The sequence below is a fragment of the Crocodylus siamensis genome, chromosome 12, assembly GCF_052110815.1.
Source record: "Crocodylus siamensis isolate JL-2025a chromosome 12, ASM5211081v1, whole genome shotgun sequence".
NCBI classification, from domain to species: Eukaryota; Metazoa; Chordata; order Crocodylia; family Crocodylidae; genus Crocodylus; species Crocodylus siamensis.
The window spans coordinates 23,191,890-23,211,259 of record NC_143406.1 but is presented as its reverse complement, the minus strand read 5'-3'; the positions used below and the strand labels follow the sequence as shown (position 1 = coordinate 23,211,259).

The 19,370-nt window shown below is 49.0% G+C and overlaps 1 protein-coding gene across 5 annotated transcripts in view; it reads left to right on the top strand.

The window, feature by feature from the left end:
- Positions 1 to 4,833: 4,833 nt before the first annotated feature.
- Positions 4,834 to 19,370, top strand: part of SRL (sarcalumenin) — a 95,346-nt gene continuing 80,809 nt past the window's right edge. Inside the window, exon 1 of one of the 5 annotated variants that reach the window (XM_090023117.1) lies at positions 4,834 to 4,999. In XM_090023117.1, the coding sequence (XP_089879243.1) occupies positions 4,939 to 4,999 (61 nt within the window). In that variant the 5' untranslated portion in view covers positions 4,834 to 4,938. The remainder of the gene's footprint in view (positions 5,000 to 19,370) is intronic. The other 4 variants (XM_090023118.1, XM_090023115.1, XM_090023116.1 and 1 more) reach the window with 4 other exon arrangements.

Here is a 19,370-nt window from a genome sequence, read left to right as displayed (position 1 = left end):
CAGTACAATCAACTGCCCCAAAACGGACACAGACTTTGCGCAAGTTTTGTCTGTCAGCAGCTAGAGGTGCAGGGCCCCAGAGCCCCCCTGCACCAATCTCCTTGACAGCTGGCAGGCATCATAGCAGAGGCCACCATCCCTGGAGCTGTCACCCTGCTGCGCCTTAACACACGCAGGGTCACCCACGGCATGAGTTTTGCTTGTCTGCAGCCTGAGGTGCAGTTCCCCCCAAATCCCTGCACCGATCTCCTTGAAACTTGGCAGGCTTTGTGGCCTCAGTAAGAGCTACCAGCCCTGCAGTTTTGACCCCCCTGTGGTCTGACACACAGCTGTGACAGGAGTTTGGCTTTCAAGAATTTGGGGTACAGTTCTCCCCAAACCCCTGCACTGATCTTTTTGAAACTCAGCAAATTCTATACTCTCAGCAGAGGCTACCACCCCTGCAAGTTTCACCTAAACCAGACAAAAAACAACAAAGTTATAGATATTTCATTGATTCCCCATTATACCCTATGGCTGGATCTCCAAGGCTTTGGAGTCGCTTTGGCCGGATTGAGGTGGAAACCCAGTCCAGAGCTCCGGATTGGATAGGATCAGATTAGATCACGACCATCCGAAGCAGCCAGATCCGAAGCCAGATCGGATCACTGCCGACTCACACAGGCCTGCTGATTAAGAATCTCAAATCCATGTTTTTCCATGAAACTTCACTAGATAGAGAGAGAGAGAGAGAGAGAGATCAGTTGAACACAATGTTTTATTGATATATTTACAATTTTATAGCAGTTTGGAAACCTACCAGTACTTCAATCATTAAAATAAAATAAATTCTAAATACCTATAAATTTTTGTGCTTGAATTGAGGTTTTTTATCATAGAAAATCAGAGTCACCCCCTGCCCCCTTTTCTCACCAGGATGCAAGTCCATCTGCAGCTGTCTCCCCCAACCTGCTGCTTTGTGGTGCTGAGCAGTCCTGATATGTCTGTGTCTTGCCCCTGTCCGTGCTGTTGCCCTCCACTCCCAAGCCACAGCCCCCCCCCCCAGCCCTGCTGGTGCCACTCACTCCAAACCCACAGCTCCCCACACCCAACTCCTGACCCATAGTCCCCTGGCACTGCTGGTGCCCCTCATTCCTGATTTGCTGCCCCCACCCCCAGCTGCCCAGCGTGTGAGGAAGGGAGTGGGTGTGGGGAAGGCAAGGGAGCACAGGTGAAGCATGGGGGCATGCCCCTCCCATATTTCTGTGCCTACAGCAGGGTGTGGGGCTGCAGCAGAACCGAACCAGCTCTGGGCCGTAGCCACTTCTATGGCTCAGGAAGTGGGATCCAGCACTGGAGGGAACTCTGTTCCACCATGGTGAGGTATGAAAGTGGCAGCGTCACAGAGTTGTGCCCCCTGCTGCTGCCAGGTGTGGAGGAGGCACCTTGCCTTGGAGGCAATGACCATGGAGGTGGCTCTTGCCTGAAGCTGCTTTGGCTTGGCTGTAGCCTTGTGCCCTGCTATGGGCGTAGAAGTCTTGGGGGGGGGGCACGTGCCCCTCTGCATCACCATTGTCCGCCCATGCATGGCCTGTGCCCCTTCCCAGCCTCATGCCCAATGCATGGCCTGTATCCCTTTTTCCCCCCACTGCCTAAAGTATGGCCTGTGCCCCTTCTGCCCCCCTAACCCCCCATAGACATACCTGCAGGGAGCTGCGGAAGCTGTTCTCCACCACTACCTGGATGCCACATGCATTTGCACTGGCACCTCCCATGCCATTTGGACTCTGCTGGCATAACTGGGCACCCATGGAGGCAGAATCTGAAGAGTACACACATTGGGGTGCCAACAGCGCTCACCTTCAGCCCTGAGGTACCCCCAGCTCACTGGCAGCTGCCAGGGCAGAGGAATGTGTCACAACCCCAGAAGGAGTAGTTTCCTGAAGTAATCAGATTGCCTACACTGCCCCTGCTGATCTGGTTTCCTTCCACGCCATCCTTTGCAGCTTCTGCAGCCATCATCTCTGTCCCGAAAGAGCTCTCAAGTGCTTGTCCTGAGCAGTGATTCCTTGAATGTGCCAGGAAAACAAGTCTGTTGCCAATGGCATGTTAGCTTCTGTCATCTCATTTGTTTATATAATAAGGAAGTGATGGGATAGGAGGGAATGCTTGAACTAACATATTAAAAGGAACTGCTAGTATGAACCACTTGTGAATTGGTCAGAAACTCACCTGAAATCCAGGTCATTAGACACTATGACACCATGTCCTTTGTCCGGAGTCCTGGTACATGCAGTAATTTGCTTTCTGTTGACCCAGTATATTCTCATACTTGAGGAGTGCAGGCTTTCTCTGTCGACTGTCTCTGCAGAATTGCTCTTGCTAGCTATTTAATATTGGGCCATTCTATGCATCACATGAATTGGTGAAATGTTGTTGTAGACATGTTCTTGTGTGTCTACTTCCACAGTTCTCAGTGCTGGGGCAGACTGCAGGGGTTCTAAGAAAGGGCAGGGGAGGCAAGAGGGAGGACTGGTGGTTCCAAGAGCAGTGGGGAAGGGCAGGGCTGTCTTAACCATGGCCTGGCAACTCTTAAATAATCCCCTGCTGAGCTGCTGCTGCCACCTTGTGCTCTGCCTGTCCTGTCTGTTGCTTTTAAAGTGCCAGCTGCAGCAGCTGGGGACTGTTTTGCAGTTCCTAGCATGAGTATACTTCTGGGCACAGATTTTGAGGGGTCAGAGCAGGACTTCTTGCCACATGTGTGTGTGGGACCACAGCTCAAGTCAACCCTGCAGGGATCAAGTGGGCCCTGAATATTCTGAGGAGGTGGGGGGCAATTCCAGTGCCCCTCCTAACTTGGTGCCCAGGGCAGGTGCTCCTCTAACCCACCCCTAGTTACATTACTGGCTGGAACTTTGTATGTTCCTAGATATGTTCTGCTTTTGTATGTCAAGCTATTCTGCTGTGAGACCAGCAAGCTTTTGCAAAATAACAATACTTGTTTTTGTTACATCTAATCATTCTGCACTGAATTTTGGTCACAATAAATGTGTAAATGATTATGGCTGGTTTCTGTGGCGTGTTGTCCCTGGTATTTGGCCTATATGCTGTGGTTTGCATTTTTAATTAGATGTGCTTCCGTTCTTTTCCTGCTGGCTCACACTTTCATTGGAGAAGTGCCAACATTGCAAAGAGCCCACTATCAGTTTCTTTTAATACCATTGCTTTGGTGTGGTTATTAGTTATGCCAAAGGTAGTTTGGAGTCCACCTACCTGCATTAACTCAGCTTTTTCACATAGTTCTGTAGCAGACATTAAGTTAGGGTATAACAGCATATTCTCCTTAGTTCAATCTAGCTGAAATATTGCTCACAGGAGTCAACACATGATTATGTGGGCACCGGGGGGCTCAATTCTTCAGTGGTGGTCTCTGCACACCCTGTTGGATTACATCAGCTTATTTTACCCTCAGTATAAGGCAGAATGCCCTTTGAGCTCTGCCAGGCTTCCTGGTCTAGTTTGTTCCTTGATTGGAGCCGTGTTGTACTGCCCACTGGTCCCCAAATGGCCTGCCATTTACAGTACTTTGTCTTACGGTAATGGACATTCCTCGGCATTCCCACAGGCTGTGATCACTCAGCAGTGGAACAGTTAACAACAATGACAGTTAAAAGCCTTGTGTTGTGTTGGGCATCCAACACACGAACAGAGCAGATTACCTCTGCAAATGCAGCAGATCCACTCCACCTGCGTGTTAAAAGTTCTTCAGACCCAAAATGATGAATACAGACACTCTACTGAGCCCAGAACAACTCATCTTTGCTCCTTTTCCCAAATGGTAGTGCAAAGAGCATTCCAGATGAAAATGGAAACTACACGATGTCTATTTGCCCTGACTTGAGCTGTTTGGTCCTTATCAAGTTGCCCCATTTTCTGCTCCTGGAGCAGATACCAACCCACTTGGACTCTTCCCTTATCTCAAGATGCCCTTTCTCACCAGCTGGTGCCCTCCTGTAACTTTCCTAGACTTCCTCCCTGCCTTGCCCTTTTTGCAGATGAGGGCCTGTAACAGGGGGCCTTCTTCAGGAGAGGGCATGGGGTAGGCTGGGATTGGGACTGGGGTTAGGACTGTGTGCACATGTCTCTGCCAGTACCGTGGGGCTGGGGTCAGCAGCGGTGGCAGCTGGGAGATGTTTACGCCTCCTGGGCTTCTTAGAAAGGTGGGCTGGGCTGGGGGCAGTGTGCTGTTGTCAGTGGCATGTGGACTGCTGTTGTGGGGGGAGGAAGGGGTGCTGACTGGCTTGTCAGCAGCACCCCTGAGCTCGGCCAGCCTGTCTCCAGCAGTGGAACATGATGCTCAGCTGGCAGGGCTGCCCCAGTGCCCAGTGTTTTCTGATTTGTCCCTCATCAATTCTGATTGCTCTTGTGTGTGTGGCTGGACAAAGCTAATTCAGCCATATGACCCAATCCCCAGGGACTCAGTGCTGCCCTTGCCCAGCACTGTCCATGTCTGTGGCATGCTCTCAGGCGCACACTCTGTTCTCTATGCACCTCTGACAAGTGCCGTCTATGCAGTGCTGAGCACTGCCATATAAGAACTGTGGTTAAAGGGTGCAGACCTGTAGTCCCTTCCCTCCCCAGCCCTCTTCCTACAGCGGCTGTCACCTCCAGGACATCAGCACCTTGGCTGTTATTGACAGAGCTGAATGACAGGGGGTGGAGGGTGGGAGCTTCTCAGTGCCTGAGCTCCAAATGAGAAAGGGACACATTTATTGCCTGAGCCCAGATTGAGGGAAGGGGCCCCACATAGCTGTAGGAGGAGCAGGAAGCCAGGTGGCAGGCATCATCTGCGCAGGGCTGGGCTGCTGCCCAGTTGCCCTAGTGACTGTGACCCATACCCTTCTCCCTGTTGCTGTATAAATAGAGGTGCAGAGCAGCAAAGAGTTCCTGGCAGCCACCATGAGGGGCCTGAGCCTGCTGTGCTGCTGTGTGGCGTCTCTGCTGCTCCTGGGGACTGCAGGTAAGATACCTCCCTACTCCCTGCTGTTTTGCACCCAGTGGAAACTGTAAGGGTTTGTGTACTGTGCATTCTGGGGTTCCCTTTCCTTGCCTCTGCCCTGCCTTTCTCAGCCAGCTGCCTGTTGCTGTGCATGCATAATAGAGGGACTGTTTCAAGTCTTCCTGATTTGGGGGAGGGTTAACCCCTACAACTGATGCTACCTGAAGCTGGCACTCTAACTATGTGAGGGGTTGTTAGAGCACTTAGAAAGGACTGGACAGAGCTTCTGTGCAGAAAGAGAACCCAGGGTACTTGGAGGAGCAGGGGGACCGGTTTGAATAATAGCATGCAGCTTCCCGTGTGCTTGGGAACAATTGCCACAATGCAGCAGGTCTGTCCTGCAGCCACTGGGCATGGGGGGTGTCCTTTGTGCCATCAGTGTTGTATATAAGCAAGCATCAAGGAGGCTTTGATACATCTGTTCAGTTCTTCCCAGGCTGTAGGTAGGCAGCACGCTTAATCAGAGCCTGAATGCCCTTGCCTGGGGGTCACTTGGGAATCAGTGACTCTGGGGAGATCTCAGCAGTGGGAGTCACACTGGGGCAAGGCAGTTGTTGGGCCCCCAAGTTCTGCAGCCTGGCAAGGGATGGGCTGGTTCAGGGAGTGGGGTGTGTGGGGTGGTCCTTGCTCTTTCCTCCCCAGGACAATGTGGTTGTGCCGGGCTAGTGTTGGTGCACTTCAGAATTCTGGGATCTTGGCCCAGGTGCCCACTCCCGCCCTGCGTGGGACAGGGATCCCATGCCACTGCAGGGCCCCCCTCCACAGACCCCTGTGCAGTGTGTGGTGGGTGGGCTATGCCTTCCTGATGGGCTTCCCTTTCTGGGGGCAATCTCAGCAGTGTGGTGTGTGTCAGCATTACCCTTGCTTGCCCTTGAGTTAATTTGGTCTCACTTTGCTACTGGCTGGGGCTCCATATTCCAGGCTGCTGTGAGGTGGCTAAGAATGGAAATAGCCTTGTAACTGGACACTGAGCTCCTCACAACCCTCCCATCCTCATCTCCCTCCCTCTCTGCTTTTGCAGCCTCTCCCACCAAGGCCATCCACAGCTGCTGCCTTCTCACCCTGTCACACAGGAGACAGGCAGCAGGAGTTTTATCCTTTTAAGGACATCCTCTATCATTCATAAGAACAAAAGGAGCTGAGGGGAGAGGGGAAGAGAAATCCCAAGTACCTTTAGGCCTAGATTAGCCCTGTTGTCTTCCCATCTAATATGTTCCATGGCATGAATGTTCTTGGCTTCACTGAGCCTGAAAGACTATAGCTTGGCATCTGGAGACGCAGGGTCTTTCTCCTTGGTTGTGAAACCAGGCAGTGGCTGGTCAGGAAGACTCAAGCGCTGGGACAGGGCTTCTCCAGGAAAGAGAAGAGCCACAGGTACATCTGTACCTCTGGAGGTGCATCCATCAGTTCCACCTTTACCCCTTTGCTCTGGCAAAAGTCACCCTGCTCATTGGCACTCTGGAAAGCTGGAGTCCTGCAGACGCCTGTGCAGGCTTCTCACATCCTTAGGGTTACCATATTTCCAGGTCCAAAAAAGAGGACACCTGTCACGGGGTGGGGGGAGGGATATGATGTTAGGGGGAGGGGGGGCAGTGACATGCTGGTGCCCTGCCCTTGCCCATTCTGTTGCCCCTCACTGACAAGCCACAACCCCCAGCCCTGCTGCTGCCCCCACTCTGGATCCATTGACCCCAGCCCTAACAGTGCCCCTCACTCCCAAACAGTACCCTGCTTCCCACCCCTTGCTGGTTCCCCTCACTCCTGACCTGCAGCCCCCTGGCACTGCCAGTGCCCTGCACATCCAACCCATAGTCACCTGTCCTGTCCCCCATGCCCCTCACTCCTGATCTGCAGCCCCCTGCCCTCCGCCCAGCTCTGGCAGTGCCCCTCACTCCCTACCCAAAGCCCTGCCCCCTGATGGTGCCCCTCATTTCAGACCTGCAGCCCTCTGCCCCCCAGCCCTGCTGGTGCCCCTCACTCCCAACCTGCAGCCCCCTGTCCTGACCCTCCCACTCTGCCAGTGTCCTGCACTCTGGACCCACAGCCTCTGCCCCCCCCAGCCCTGCCAGTACCCCTCACTCCTGACCCACAGCCCCTGCTCTCCCAGCCCTGCCAGTGTCTTGCATTCTGGACCTGCAGTCTCTGCCACCCCAACCCTACCGATACCCCTCACTCCTGACCCACAGACCTCTGCCTCCCCCAGCCCTGCTGTCCAAGCAGCTCCCACATTGCATGTGCACCAGCCCACTTGCTTGCTTGCTCTCACACACAAACACTCTGTCTCTTTCTCTCTCTCTCTCTGTCTCTTTATTGGATATGGAGAGCACATGACCCTCAAACAGCCAATCACCTTGCCCACTGCTTCCAGCCCCAATCAGCCAGCCTGGGAGAGCAGAAAACCCAGACATTTGCTCTTATTTGAAAACACCCCCCAGATGCAGCACGGGGGCCCAAAAAAGAGGACATGTCTGGGAAAACCCACACAAATGGTAACCCTACACATTCTGCCCTGTGCTGCAGAAGCATATTGGGCTTGCTGCTTTCAGCACTGGAGAGGAGAACGTTATTTGGCCAGTCAAGGACCTTGGAGAGGCTTTGTTGATATGAAGAATACTAGCCAATTGCCCATCAAGGATGATGGGGGCAGAGGGGGCTGGCATGTTGTGCCACCCCCTTACACCCCGTGCTGCTGCTGTTCTCCCTCTTGCAGGGAGCGGGGTGGGGGAGCCAAGGCCAGAGCTGCTGGCCTCGGCTCCCCCACCCTCTGTCGGGTCCTTGGCACGGCTTCAGCATCCTGGTGGTGCTCCCCCACACTTGGAGCACTCTGATTGGCTGTTTCTGTCAGAATGTGAATAAAGTTTAGGGGGAGACAAAGAGACAGACAGACTTAGGCTTTTATAGTATTAGAATGGGAGGATATGGCGCAGCTCTTCTCATGCTAGTGCTAGCGCAGAGAGACACTGTCATTGAGACCTACTTTGACAGGTCCAGCACAGGGCAGGTTGGCACTAGCTGAGCCTACTGGCATGGCAGCAATGTGCTGGGGTGGGGGGGCACATGTATTGTGAGAGCAGGTGCAGTGGGAGATGAACTGGGCAATAAATAGTGGACTGCAGAGGGATATACAGTCCCACCATAGCATTATGCTATGGTGGGACTGCATAGAGCTCTGCACTCCACTTCTCATTGCTTGTGGGGAGGCCCTAAGCTGCACCCCATATTGCTGGCAGAGGGGGCTTTCTGCTCTGACTGAGTGGGAGGTGTCAGAGATGCATCCTGGGTTTCTTCTCATCCCTGACCTGTTACCTCTAATCACAGTCTGCATCTGTTTCTTCGGCAATCTGACTGGTGGTCAGCTTAGTCACATGCTTATCAGTGTAGGCTCTGATTGCTTGCAGAAGATATTCTTCTAATGCCTTCCCCCAACACCTGCCTGCTCAGGGACCTCCTTGCACACAACCATGGTGCTCGCTAGAAACCCCAGCCCCTAATGCATGACATAGACTTGCTCTTCTCTCCTGCACAGCTCTCTGTGGCTGCCCATCTATCTTACCCCAACTTCCCACTCTGCAAGTGTGCTCACCTCATTTCCCACTCCCTTCCTAAACAGACTCTTTGCTGACTACCTGAAAGAGCCACTGCCCCTTCACACCTTGCAGATTCCCACCCATGCTAATGTGCAACTTAATGGGGCATGTCATCCAGTCTGCAGAGCTCTTGGAAAGGCCAGGAAAATGGTGGCAGTCAACTTTGGGCAATTTGCATACTGCAAGCCTATTGGCTTCACCCATCTGATGTCATGCTTATATTGTATGGCTGGCTCAGAATGTCATTCATGAGAAGTTTGTCCTTTTGCCTTTGGACTACAGCCTTTAAGTAGAGAAGGAAAATCCTTGGCATCAAGTGAGACGTCAAGTCAGGGACATGTGATTTTCTCCTTTTCTTCTGTCAGCAGCAGATCCAGGGAAATTCTCTTGTGGGCTGGGAAGGAGACGAGAGAGATTAGTGTTCCTATATTTAGGAAAAACTTGGATGCTCTACAGTTGGGAACCACATCTAGAAAGAGATGCCTCCCATGGGGTTACTCTTCTTCATATAGCGATGTGGCTCATAATTCCTTTTTTCAGGGCAGGGAGCTGCCCTTCATACTCTGCTTCAGGGGCTGGGGATTGTAGCATGAGAAATTAATCTGCCCCCAGGGCTAGTAGCTTTGTGAGGTAGGAACTGGCTTCTCCAAAGCTTCTCAGGGGTCTCAAATAATTGCTCCTTTCTTGCCACAAAATAGCCTATACACATGTGCTCACTTGGGCCTGCAGCACATCCCATAGCTTTCAGTTGCCCATCCTTTTTGTTGTCTATACATCTCATTGCACCGCTTGTGTGTGTGTGCACGTGTGAGAGAGAGAGAGAGTTGGAAATATCAAAAGAAATTCAGAGGAGCTGCATTAAATGCATCTTCTTTGTCACCTGAAAATCCCAGTGAATTCAGCAAATCGTCAGATCAATGCCTCTTGCACATTTCTGTTGCTGTAGATTTTGGATCTCATCATCATATTTGCAACATGGTAGGAGATGTAGGTTGTACTTGTGCCTTCAGTGATAATCATTTCCATCAGGAAGTGCTGGTGGTATTGTTCCTGGTATCCTATAGCTGTACTTTCTTTGTGGGAGTCCCAGGCATAGACGGAACTGAGCAATTATGGCCCAGGGGTTAGAGGCTCATGGGAGGTGCAAATAAAACCAAGCTAACTTCAGTCAGGATCAAAAGCTCCAGCTGAGGATTAGGATGAGTTGTACATGCTGTTGTTTGGGTCTGGCAATGGGATGATGCAGAGACAGTCACTTCCTTCCGGTGCAGAACAAGGAACTCTATGAGAACACATGGCCTGGGGCTATCCCTACAGACTGTCTGCTTCAAGCTGATTAATTGCAGATCCTCTGTTTCAGCTCCTCCAAGCCACCTTCCTGGCCAGATCCCTGCTATGAATATAAAGAAAGAGAAGCTAGGGAGACGGAGAAAGAAGTGGTGTAATCTTACGAGAAAGCTTGTTTGCCCAGGGCCTTTAGCCTGACCTCCAGACCAATGGGGCTCAGAGGAGTTTGGTAGCTGAAAGGACGTGGACTGAACCTTTAACAAGTGACTTGTCTGTAATCGTTTCTAAAGCTGGTGTTCTGAGGGACCGGGAGATGGGACATGTAAGGAAGAGAGAGGAAGGCAGTTAATTTAACACAATCTGGAAAAGAGGAGCGTTGGAAGGAGGGGAGACCTAATTACAGTCTATAAAAATACCTGCAAGGTCTTTTCCAATGCTGGACAATGTAAGAATTAATGCTGCCATCTCCCACCATTTATCCCACTACCACCATACCTAAATCTAGCCTTCAAGCAGCCCCATAGTTTGGATCCAGCCCAGGGCATGGGGTGAATCTTCCATGGGATGGGGTGAGTATAACCCGTTGAGTGCTAAGCCTTTCCTGCCACCTAACACTGCAGTGAGCAAAAGTAGAATTAGCCTGCCTTCCGCTCAAGACTTCACTATGGGCCTAGAAGCGGAGTGGGTCCTTGAGTGTCTTCATAATATTTTGGTCATCACTGAGGTGTCTGAATCTCTCCTCATTCTGTATTCCCAGGTTCTTTCCCAACTGACCTTTTCCCTCTTTCCTTTTCTTTTTTTGGCCTTAATTTATGGGAATTTTGTCTCTTTTTAGAGATATTTGATGGGCTATTATAGAAAAAATATTTTCCTTTATATTGTCAGTTTGTTGACTACATGATATTTCTGTGGTTCAGTTTGCAAGCATGGTTCTATTGCCTCCCATAGGGTTTACATTTAAAAAACAACCTAAATTTGAAATTAAAAGTAAGTGCTATCAAGGTAACAATATCAATGAAAGATCAGGATTATGAAGATGACCCTCAGGAAGGGTTCTCTTAAAGTGGAGTGGAGATCATGGCTTTTTAATAGTTGGAGCTGAGCAGCAAATACAGCTGTTGAACATTTTACAATCCTTTTTTATTTATTTTAAAAACCAGCTGACTTTCAACAGTTTTCATTTGTTCACAAAATTTTTGACGGCATTTTTCACTGTAATTTTATCAACATGATATGGAAAGGTTTTTTTATGGCCAGAACCTGACATTTCAAGAAATGGGAATGTTGATTTTTTTTTAATACTTTTTTTCACTACAAATTTCAGTTTAAAATATTTTGCAAAGACTTTCAGGGGGGAAAAGCCCTATTTGAATCATGTAAATTGGAAAAAACTGTACACTTCCCATCATTTTTGCAGCAAATTCCTCTTGTTCTTTTCTTTTTTCTTTTTTTGCTAGGAAGAATAGCAGAATGCTCAATTCATTTGCTGTGTCTCTGGATTCATGCCAAAGGCTGCCTCCAATTGACCCAGCTCTAAATGGGCACTTGGTTGTTCCGACTGGCAAATTGAAGGCAGTCTGATGCTAAGCTGGACCCGTCACATCCTCCTGTGCTGTTGGGTACCAAAATTGATGTGCCTAATGAGCTCCTAGTTTTGGGTGGACCTTTGATCTTTTCAACTTGCTCTTAAGGAGGAGTGGTCAAGATCTCATTCCACAGAGGTGACTAACAGTAGGGTTGGTCTTACATGAACAGGAGATGGGGCAGGGGGGAGCATGGTCAATGTAGGTGTCGGCAAAGGGTCTTTTCCTGTTTCCTGTGAAGCTAAAATAATGTACTCTGTTACTGTGACAGTGATTCAGAAGGGAGGTGCTTGTGGACCATATCACATGGATTATGGCTACTGCTAAAGTCTGGACTGGGTCCCCATGGCAAACCTAATATGAAACTAGTAAGTCCCCTGAATGGTTGTCGTGGTGACTGAATGGACCTAAAGTCTAAGCATTTCTTGCTTTATCTAAAGGTCAGAGTCCAGATCCAAAAAGGCACTGAAGTGCCTAACTGATTTAGATGCCTGTCCATCTCTCATTTCAACTTGAGTTCAACATCTCAGTACTTTTGTGGGCAGTAGCTAACTCATAGATTTCAATATATGGTCTTACCATTAATGGCAGGCAGAGCCATGCCATGGGGACATATGTTACTTTAGGACAGGGGTGTCAACCTGGGCTGGATCCAGGCTGCAAATCTCCGTGTGTTCCAGATCTGTACCCACCTCTGGTGGGACAGGCAGTGGCTGCATTAACCCCATGGGTATCTGAACTCCTGTCATGGCTCAGGGACCCCCCTGGATTAACACCGTCCTGCCACCATTTTCCTGGCCTTTCCAAGAGCTCTGCAGACTGGATGACATGGCTCTGCAGGCTGAATCTGGACTGTGGGCTGCATGTTTGACACTCCTGCTTTTGGAGGATCAAAACCAGGGACACAATGCTTGACAGGTAGCAACTGGAGCAGTGGTTCACAACCTTTCTAGGCTTAAGGCACATCCATTATATTTAAGACAGCCCTCCATAATTTTTGTGAACTGAACAGAATCCCATTTCAAAAACTTAATTTATTACAGTGCTGTGATACCCTGGTTGAGAATCACTGGACTACAGTTGAGGCAATGCCACAGTGTGAAGTTGGATCCATTTTGCACGTCAATTGTGTTCTATTTTCTTGGAAGTCCCAGTGAACTGGTTCACTGGCAGTATTTCATATGGCAAGAACAACTTAACAAGAGCACTCACAGGGATCAACTTTAAATAAGATTATTTGTTCCAGGGCCCTGACTGGAAATATTATACTTATTCAGTCATGGTATAAAAAGAACATAGGGGGTGCGTCTACATGAGATGCTGACTGCACAGTAGCAGATTACTACTGTGCACTAGTGCATCACAACACAGACAGTACTAATATGCTACTGCATAGTAGCATTAGGCTACTGCAGAGTAGTGTCACTTAAAAGACGTTTGCTGGCACTACTGTGCAGTAACTGCAGTTACTGCACATTTATTTAGTACTTGCTTATATAAGTACTAAATAAATACACAGAAACCAATGTACAGCAGCATCTCATGTAGATGCATCCAGTGTGGTCTAGGTATCAGAGCAAAATGAACGCAAACTTGCAATGCTAGAGATCAGTGGCTAGCAAATAATTGCTCATAACCAATAGATCAGGAATTATTCATGCTGTGGGGGTGATGAAAATTCCACAGAGTAAATGAGTTCTGCAAAATAAGGAGTTTGTAGGCAATTCACACACAGAAAAGAAAAAAGAAACCTGACTCTCTTCAACAGAAGTTCTGCAAGTCACGTGTTCTAGTCAAGTATTTATTACAGTGCAGCTGCATTTTTAGCTGCTGGGGATATACCACAGGGTGTCACATTGCAACATACGGACAGGGCAGGAAAATCTTTTGCTGTGATCACAGAAGCTATTGGGCTGGGCTGGGACTAGCCTGGTTGTCAGCTTGGCTCCCTTCACTTCTGCAGGCTCTCACCTTTCAGAGGCTGTCTTGTGGCTTATGTGCTTAGGGCATGTGTAGCTGACCCTAGGAAGGGAGGGCCTAAAAAGCATATGAACAGATGGGCAGCCTAGATGGGAAAGGGTTGCATTGCTGCAGTGTGTCCAGATGAGCACACACGTGCAGTTTGCAGTGCTGCAGATCCATCTGCAGTGATGCAAACTGCATGTGCTGCCCACGCAGGATATCCTCATGTTGCTAATTAGCAGTGCAGTGGGTTTTTTGACACTGGGAGATCCAGTGTAAAAAAAACCAAAACCCCTCAGAAAAAAGCAGTGTGACACACATGGCTGCAGTATGCACCGCATAAAACTGTAGCCTGGCTGACCAGAGCCACGCTGGCTGCTGGCCAAGCTCTGTGCACCCAGACTGCCACCACTGGAGCCCTGGGAGGCCCCCAGAACCCCCGATAAGGCTGCTGGGGCCAGTCCAGGTGCTGGCCCCAGCCTCTCTGTACACCACCCAGGACAATTTGCTGTGCTCCAGAGCATGCATGCAGGGGTGTTCCCTGGGGATAACTAGCAGCAGCACAAATTTGTGCTGCTTCTAATTGTCCCCAGGGAATGAATGTTCCTGCTCATGGGGATGCGTCCCTGGGGACTATCCAGGGTGGGTGATATTCTGATCATGGAAGATGTCAACAGGCATGAAATTTCTCTCAGAAAAACATCTAAGACTCTCCCCAAACAATTCCTTGTGTCAGCAAGAGTAAAACCTAATCAAAACCTAAAGCAGGGACATGCAGAGCCCAGAGCCCAATGCACTCATCTCAATCTCACCAGAAGCCCTCTCTGAAGGGGTTGTCATTCCCTTCAAAGCTGGTTGGGAGGGATGGCACCTTCAGATTGGTGCACCTGTCTAATGGCAAAGCAGTGTCACTGCTGTCAGTCCATGGAAAGGGTAGCATGACATGGGAGCAGGGAACAGGTGCACACCAAGGCTCTAATGGAAAGTCTGGCTGCAGTGTTTCAACTTGATCTGAGCAGTCCCAGTTGGCACTTAGTTTCTGGAGCAGAGAAATAGGTCTATCTGTCTATCAATGAGCAGAGGGACATGGGACTAGAAGACACATTATGGAGCTCTTTAGTCCCATCCCCTGCTGTTGCAGCCACTATGTTGTGTAATACCTTTCTAGCATGAGTCAAGCCCATCTTAAAACTGCTGGTTGTGAGGTTCCTCTCAAAAAGATTGTGTTTTCTTCCCACTCACTGCTCTTGTGGTGAGCCTGTTCAAAAGCCTTACTGTTCTGATAGAAACCTTTGCATTTCCAGTGTCAATGCATCTGTAACCAGTTTATGCTCGTATGGCAAACAGTGCCATTTAGCTTAAATGGCTCTTCTCTGGAGGAGAGGAGAGTTGCATGGTTTCCAGTCAGCATTAATTCTGACGTCTCTAGTGCATAGTAGGGTTGCAATATTGTTGTGCTCATGATGGTTCTCGAAATAAAGTGAGAAGCAAGGTTTTTTTGTTGATATCTTTCATAAAACCAACTATATAGTTGGGAAAAATATTAGAGATGCTTTTGGGCCTGGCAATTTGTGCCCAAAAGCTTGTCTAGCATCTCCCAACTGTATACTTGGCTCAATAAAAAATCTCTCTCCCAACTGTATACTTGGCTCAATAAAAAATATCATCAAAAATCTTTTGCATCTCTCTGGTATGGTTGCTTTTTCCTTGAAGCAGAAGTAGAATGCACAATGTCTTAATTAATGCAGCAGTCTCTGTTATGCTGCCACCTACTGGCAGAGATGATGAGGACAAGGCATACAGCAGCCACCTTTCCAAACCTGCTTGCTTCAAGGCAGTGCTGTAGTCGCACCCCCTCTTTGATTCCTGCTCCACCCAAAGTTTAAAACCAACTGCCTAACCATAGCAGCAGCATTTCTAGTCAGTTAGCAGCAAGGAAGCCACTTGACTTTATGGCTCATTATAATGTACCTGATTCTTTCTAAACTCTTCATTCTACAGGTGTTAATGATTTTGTCTCCTTTTTTAATGGTCTTGATGTTCCAGTAATTAAGCTATCCTTTCTTCTGCAATTCTGCTGTCTTAATGTCTTAATTCTGATCTTCTTACTGTAGCTCCTATTTCACAGACCTGCAAACTGTTTTTAACTCTAGCTAAAAACATTAAGTCAGGTATGGGAACATTAACTCAGGTGAACATGAACTCAGGCGTGAAAATAACTTTCAGCAGAGCATTGGATGCACTGTCAAGATGCTCAAGACATCTAAATTATGGTTTATGAATCTGAAAGAGATGCACATTTAATTCTAATGACAACAGGACTAAAGAAACAATATCTATTATTTGTGCCTAATTTGTTGTATTGTTATACATAATATGATACAGCAAATTTGTGCACATTCCAGTAAAGTTATATATATGTTTTTGCTATAATCTTGAACTGTATAATATAGCCCTAGGCCCCTAGCATATTAATGAAGCTTCTGTGTTCTTTTTACCTGGAGAATAATGTTTTGTGATGATATACAACATCATCTGCACCCCCGCCTCCTTTTCAAAACCCTAGATTTGCCCATGGCAGATGGGATGGGAAGGGCTGCACTGAGAAGCCACTGCCTCTCCCTGGCAGGTAGTAAAAATAATACTCAATATCTGTGAACTCCCAACAACTTTTGTTGCCCAGGTTCTCCTTCTCCTGTAGGCATGCCAAGTCGCTAATGCAGCAAAGGGGAGGATAAGTTAACTACACACCATATCGCCTCACCTTTCTTCCCTTTGCTCTGACCATTGCTCCCTATCAAGGTCCGAGACTGAGAAGTGGCTTTTCTCAGAAGCAGAGTGGGACACAATCAGTGAGGACTGGATCCTTCCAAATGAAAACACTAGTTCTCTAGTAGCCTGAGAGAGACATTTCCATATGGGACTTGGCTTGTAGGCCTGTTGACTGGGCTGGAACTGCTGTAGTAAAGGAGGAGTATAGTACACTAAAGATTACTGTGAAAAAGGTGTATATGTAAGACCCCAGCTGAGTGCTAGGATCAGATGGAGAGCCCATGACAGAGTGTGCTATCCAATAATTGACTAATCCAGGTTTATTTTCAGCCGAGCTGGATTCACAGGTGCAATGTCAGTGAAGCTTGTTATCAGCTGGGATGCCGGCTACTATTTCCTTCTGCTTCTTTGCTCATGCCAGGAACTTCCCCTTTAGAGGAGGAAGAAAGAAGCTCTGACGCTTTTGAAGCAGTGGTTGCATGGTACCCAAAGGGGAGACCCAACAGGGACCAGACAGGGCTGTGGAGGACCTGCCTGATGTGGTGTGGGTTATCCTGGGACATTATGCTGGGGCTAATGGCACCATTGGACCCATCTCCCATATATGGCTTCCATGGAAATTACTGATGCCCTTTAAGGGGACAGAGGCCCCAAGCTCTCCTGTGTCTATAGCTTCCTAATTGTCAGTCTCTCCCCCAGAAACAGTGAACAGGCCACTCAGAGGGGAGGAACTAAACAATGTCACAGAGCATTTCACTGCCCCTCTCACCCACAGGAAGATTCACCATCTCAAGTTGCTCATGCAGTTGCCTGCCATTCCACTTCAGCAGCACTGCAGAGCAAGGCTGGGAGGGGAGGGAGTGTCCCTGGTAACATGGGGCTGGGACTTGGCTAAAACCTTCACTAGTTTTAGCAGGTGCTGTGAGAGCTGATGACTCATAGCAGCTGGGGTGTTTCAAGGCATGTCTACACCAAGGCACTGGTGTGGCACAGCCATGACAGCCCTGAGCATGCCCTGCCACCCACTCCAAATCTGAAACCATGCCAATAAGGACACTCTGGGGTGGCCTCAGTGACTGCTCTCAAGTGTGATGGAGACCCAAGTCTTGAGAGTTTCTCAGCCTGGACACCCCAGAGCATCTTTTCCAATGTCCTTCTGGGTTTGGAACATACGTGTAGGAGCTGGAGGTGGGGAATGCTTGGGGACATCCTATTCAGATACACTGCAGCTGGGACACTGGATCACTGCTACCTCTCAGCAAAGAAGAGCACCACCTTTCAAGACACTGGTACCCTTCCTCCATTCTCCACCTGCCCAGGGAGGTCTCCCACTGTCAACCCAGTGTCTCTTGGAGGTCTCTCATCTTTTCATCTAAGCAGTGCCAAGTCAGTTCCATTTCACTTGCACTGTTTGTTATGAACACAAGTCAAAGGGCAATGGCTGCAATGAATATGTATTCACGTCCTCTGGCTTAGGTTGAAGGTACTTCTGATGAGGGTCATACAGAGTGAGAGAAGTATTATGTGCACGGAGAGAGGGAAGGTAGAGTTGGATTTTGTTAAATTTCTCAGTCTGGTGTGAAGTTTAGTTATTGGTGCAATGAACATGAGAGGCCCTGGCTGTAGCTCTGCCCACAGATGGCAGAAAGGTCTCAAGCTGTAGAATTCTTATTTGGACTGGAAGCTACTGGACATGTTGAGGTTCATTATACTGTAAAAACCAGCTGGGAAATTCAGACCCCAAGCTAGGTTTGGATTCCAGAGACTGGGCATATGGAAGGTCTCCTGGACACTCAGCTTGCACCCAGCCCTGGGGACTTCTTCATGCCAACATAACTGGCCCTTGGCTTCACTTGCATAACAAAGGTGACATCTTGCAAAGATGCTGACTTGTGAGAGGGAATACAAGGAGTGGCTAGGATTCCTGGGAGGCCATTTGTAAACCCTGATCCTCCTTCCAGAGGCAGAACATAACTGAAAGGCAAATATTTAGTACAGCATGTGCCTGAGGGACAGGAGCCTTCCCCAACCATGGAGAGCTCAAAGTAAAGTGGTTTCCCAGGTCATCCAGGTCAAAGAGCCCAGCAGAGGGTCCTCTACCTTGGCTCAGTTCTCTTGTCATATATGAGACTGAGGATAGGGACAGAAGTTACATATGATCCAGCTTAAGTGATGAGAAACTGGTTTAAACCTGTAACAGAACTTAAGTTCAATGCACATAAACCAGCTTCAAAATGCCTGAAACTGGTTTAAGAGAAACCTGGTTGAATGTAGTATCCGACTTAACTGACTTGGGTCAAACTAGTTTATAAAACTTCTGCTCCAGACCCCTTCCTGGAGCAGGGTTGGCCCTGACCCTCACCTTCCTAGCCAGAGCACTATTACTGCTTAAGCTGGCTGAGGGACTGCAGCAGCTGCTAGGCTTCCCCCTGCCTCCCCCCACCCCCTCCCCACTGGCTGCTCAAGCAGGGATCCCCCCTACCACCTCTTTCCCACAGCAGAGACCCCAGCTTCAGGCTATGCCCACCCCCACCCTGCCCCATGCTAGCTAATGCTGAGAGGTGTCTGTGCGGGTCTCCAATTTCACAGGAATAAAGGCAGACAACTAGTGGCTTGCAAATGCACTCTGTAGATAGGAAGAGCTTGAAACTGATGAGAGAGATGTTTTCTTTTGTAGGGCTTGATGGACTGATAAACTTTGTTCTGATAAGCAACCTGCCGGCTGCAATCTGTCAGTCTTCAAGAGGGGACAGAGAAAGGTGTTAGAAATGAGTCAGTATCATCAACAGATGCAGGGTCTGGCAATACTCCCCACCCTTTGAGCAGCAAGCAGGGAAAAGTCCGGGACAGTGTGGGGGTTTACATCCCTCCCTAATCAGACCATCCTTCCCGGGCCTGGCCACACTTCCCCCTGCAGCTCAGCACTATGAAAAGGAAGAGAGGGCTGCTCTAATGCCCCCTTGGCTTCTAGCTTGAGCCACTGCAGGCATGTGGCTACATTTCTGGAATGAAAAGGGAATGTCTATCCACCTTCAAATCAGTTCAAGCTCCGCAGGTTAAACTAACCTGCAAAGATTGAATCAATTCAGGCTCTGGCTTTTTGCATGTCTGTCCCTGGCCCGAGTGTCACTTCAGCCACAG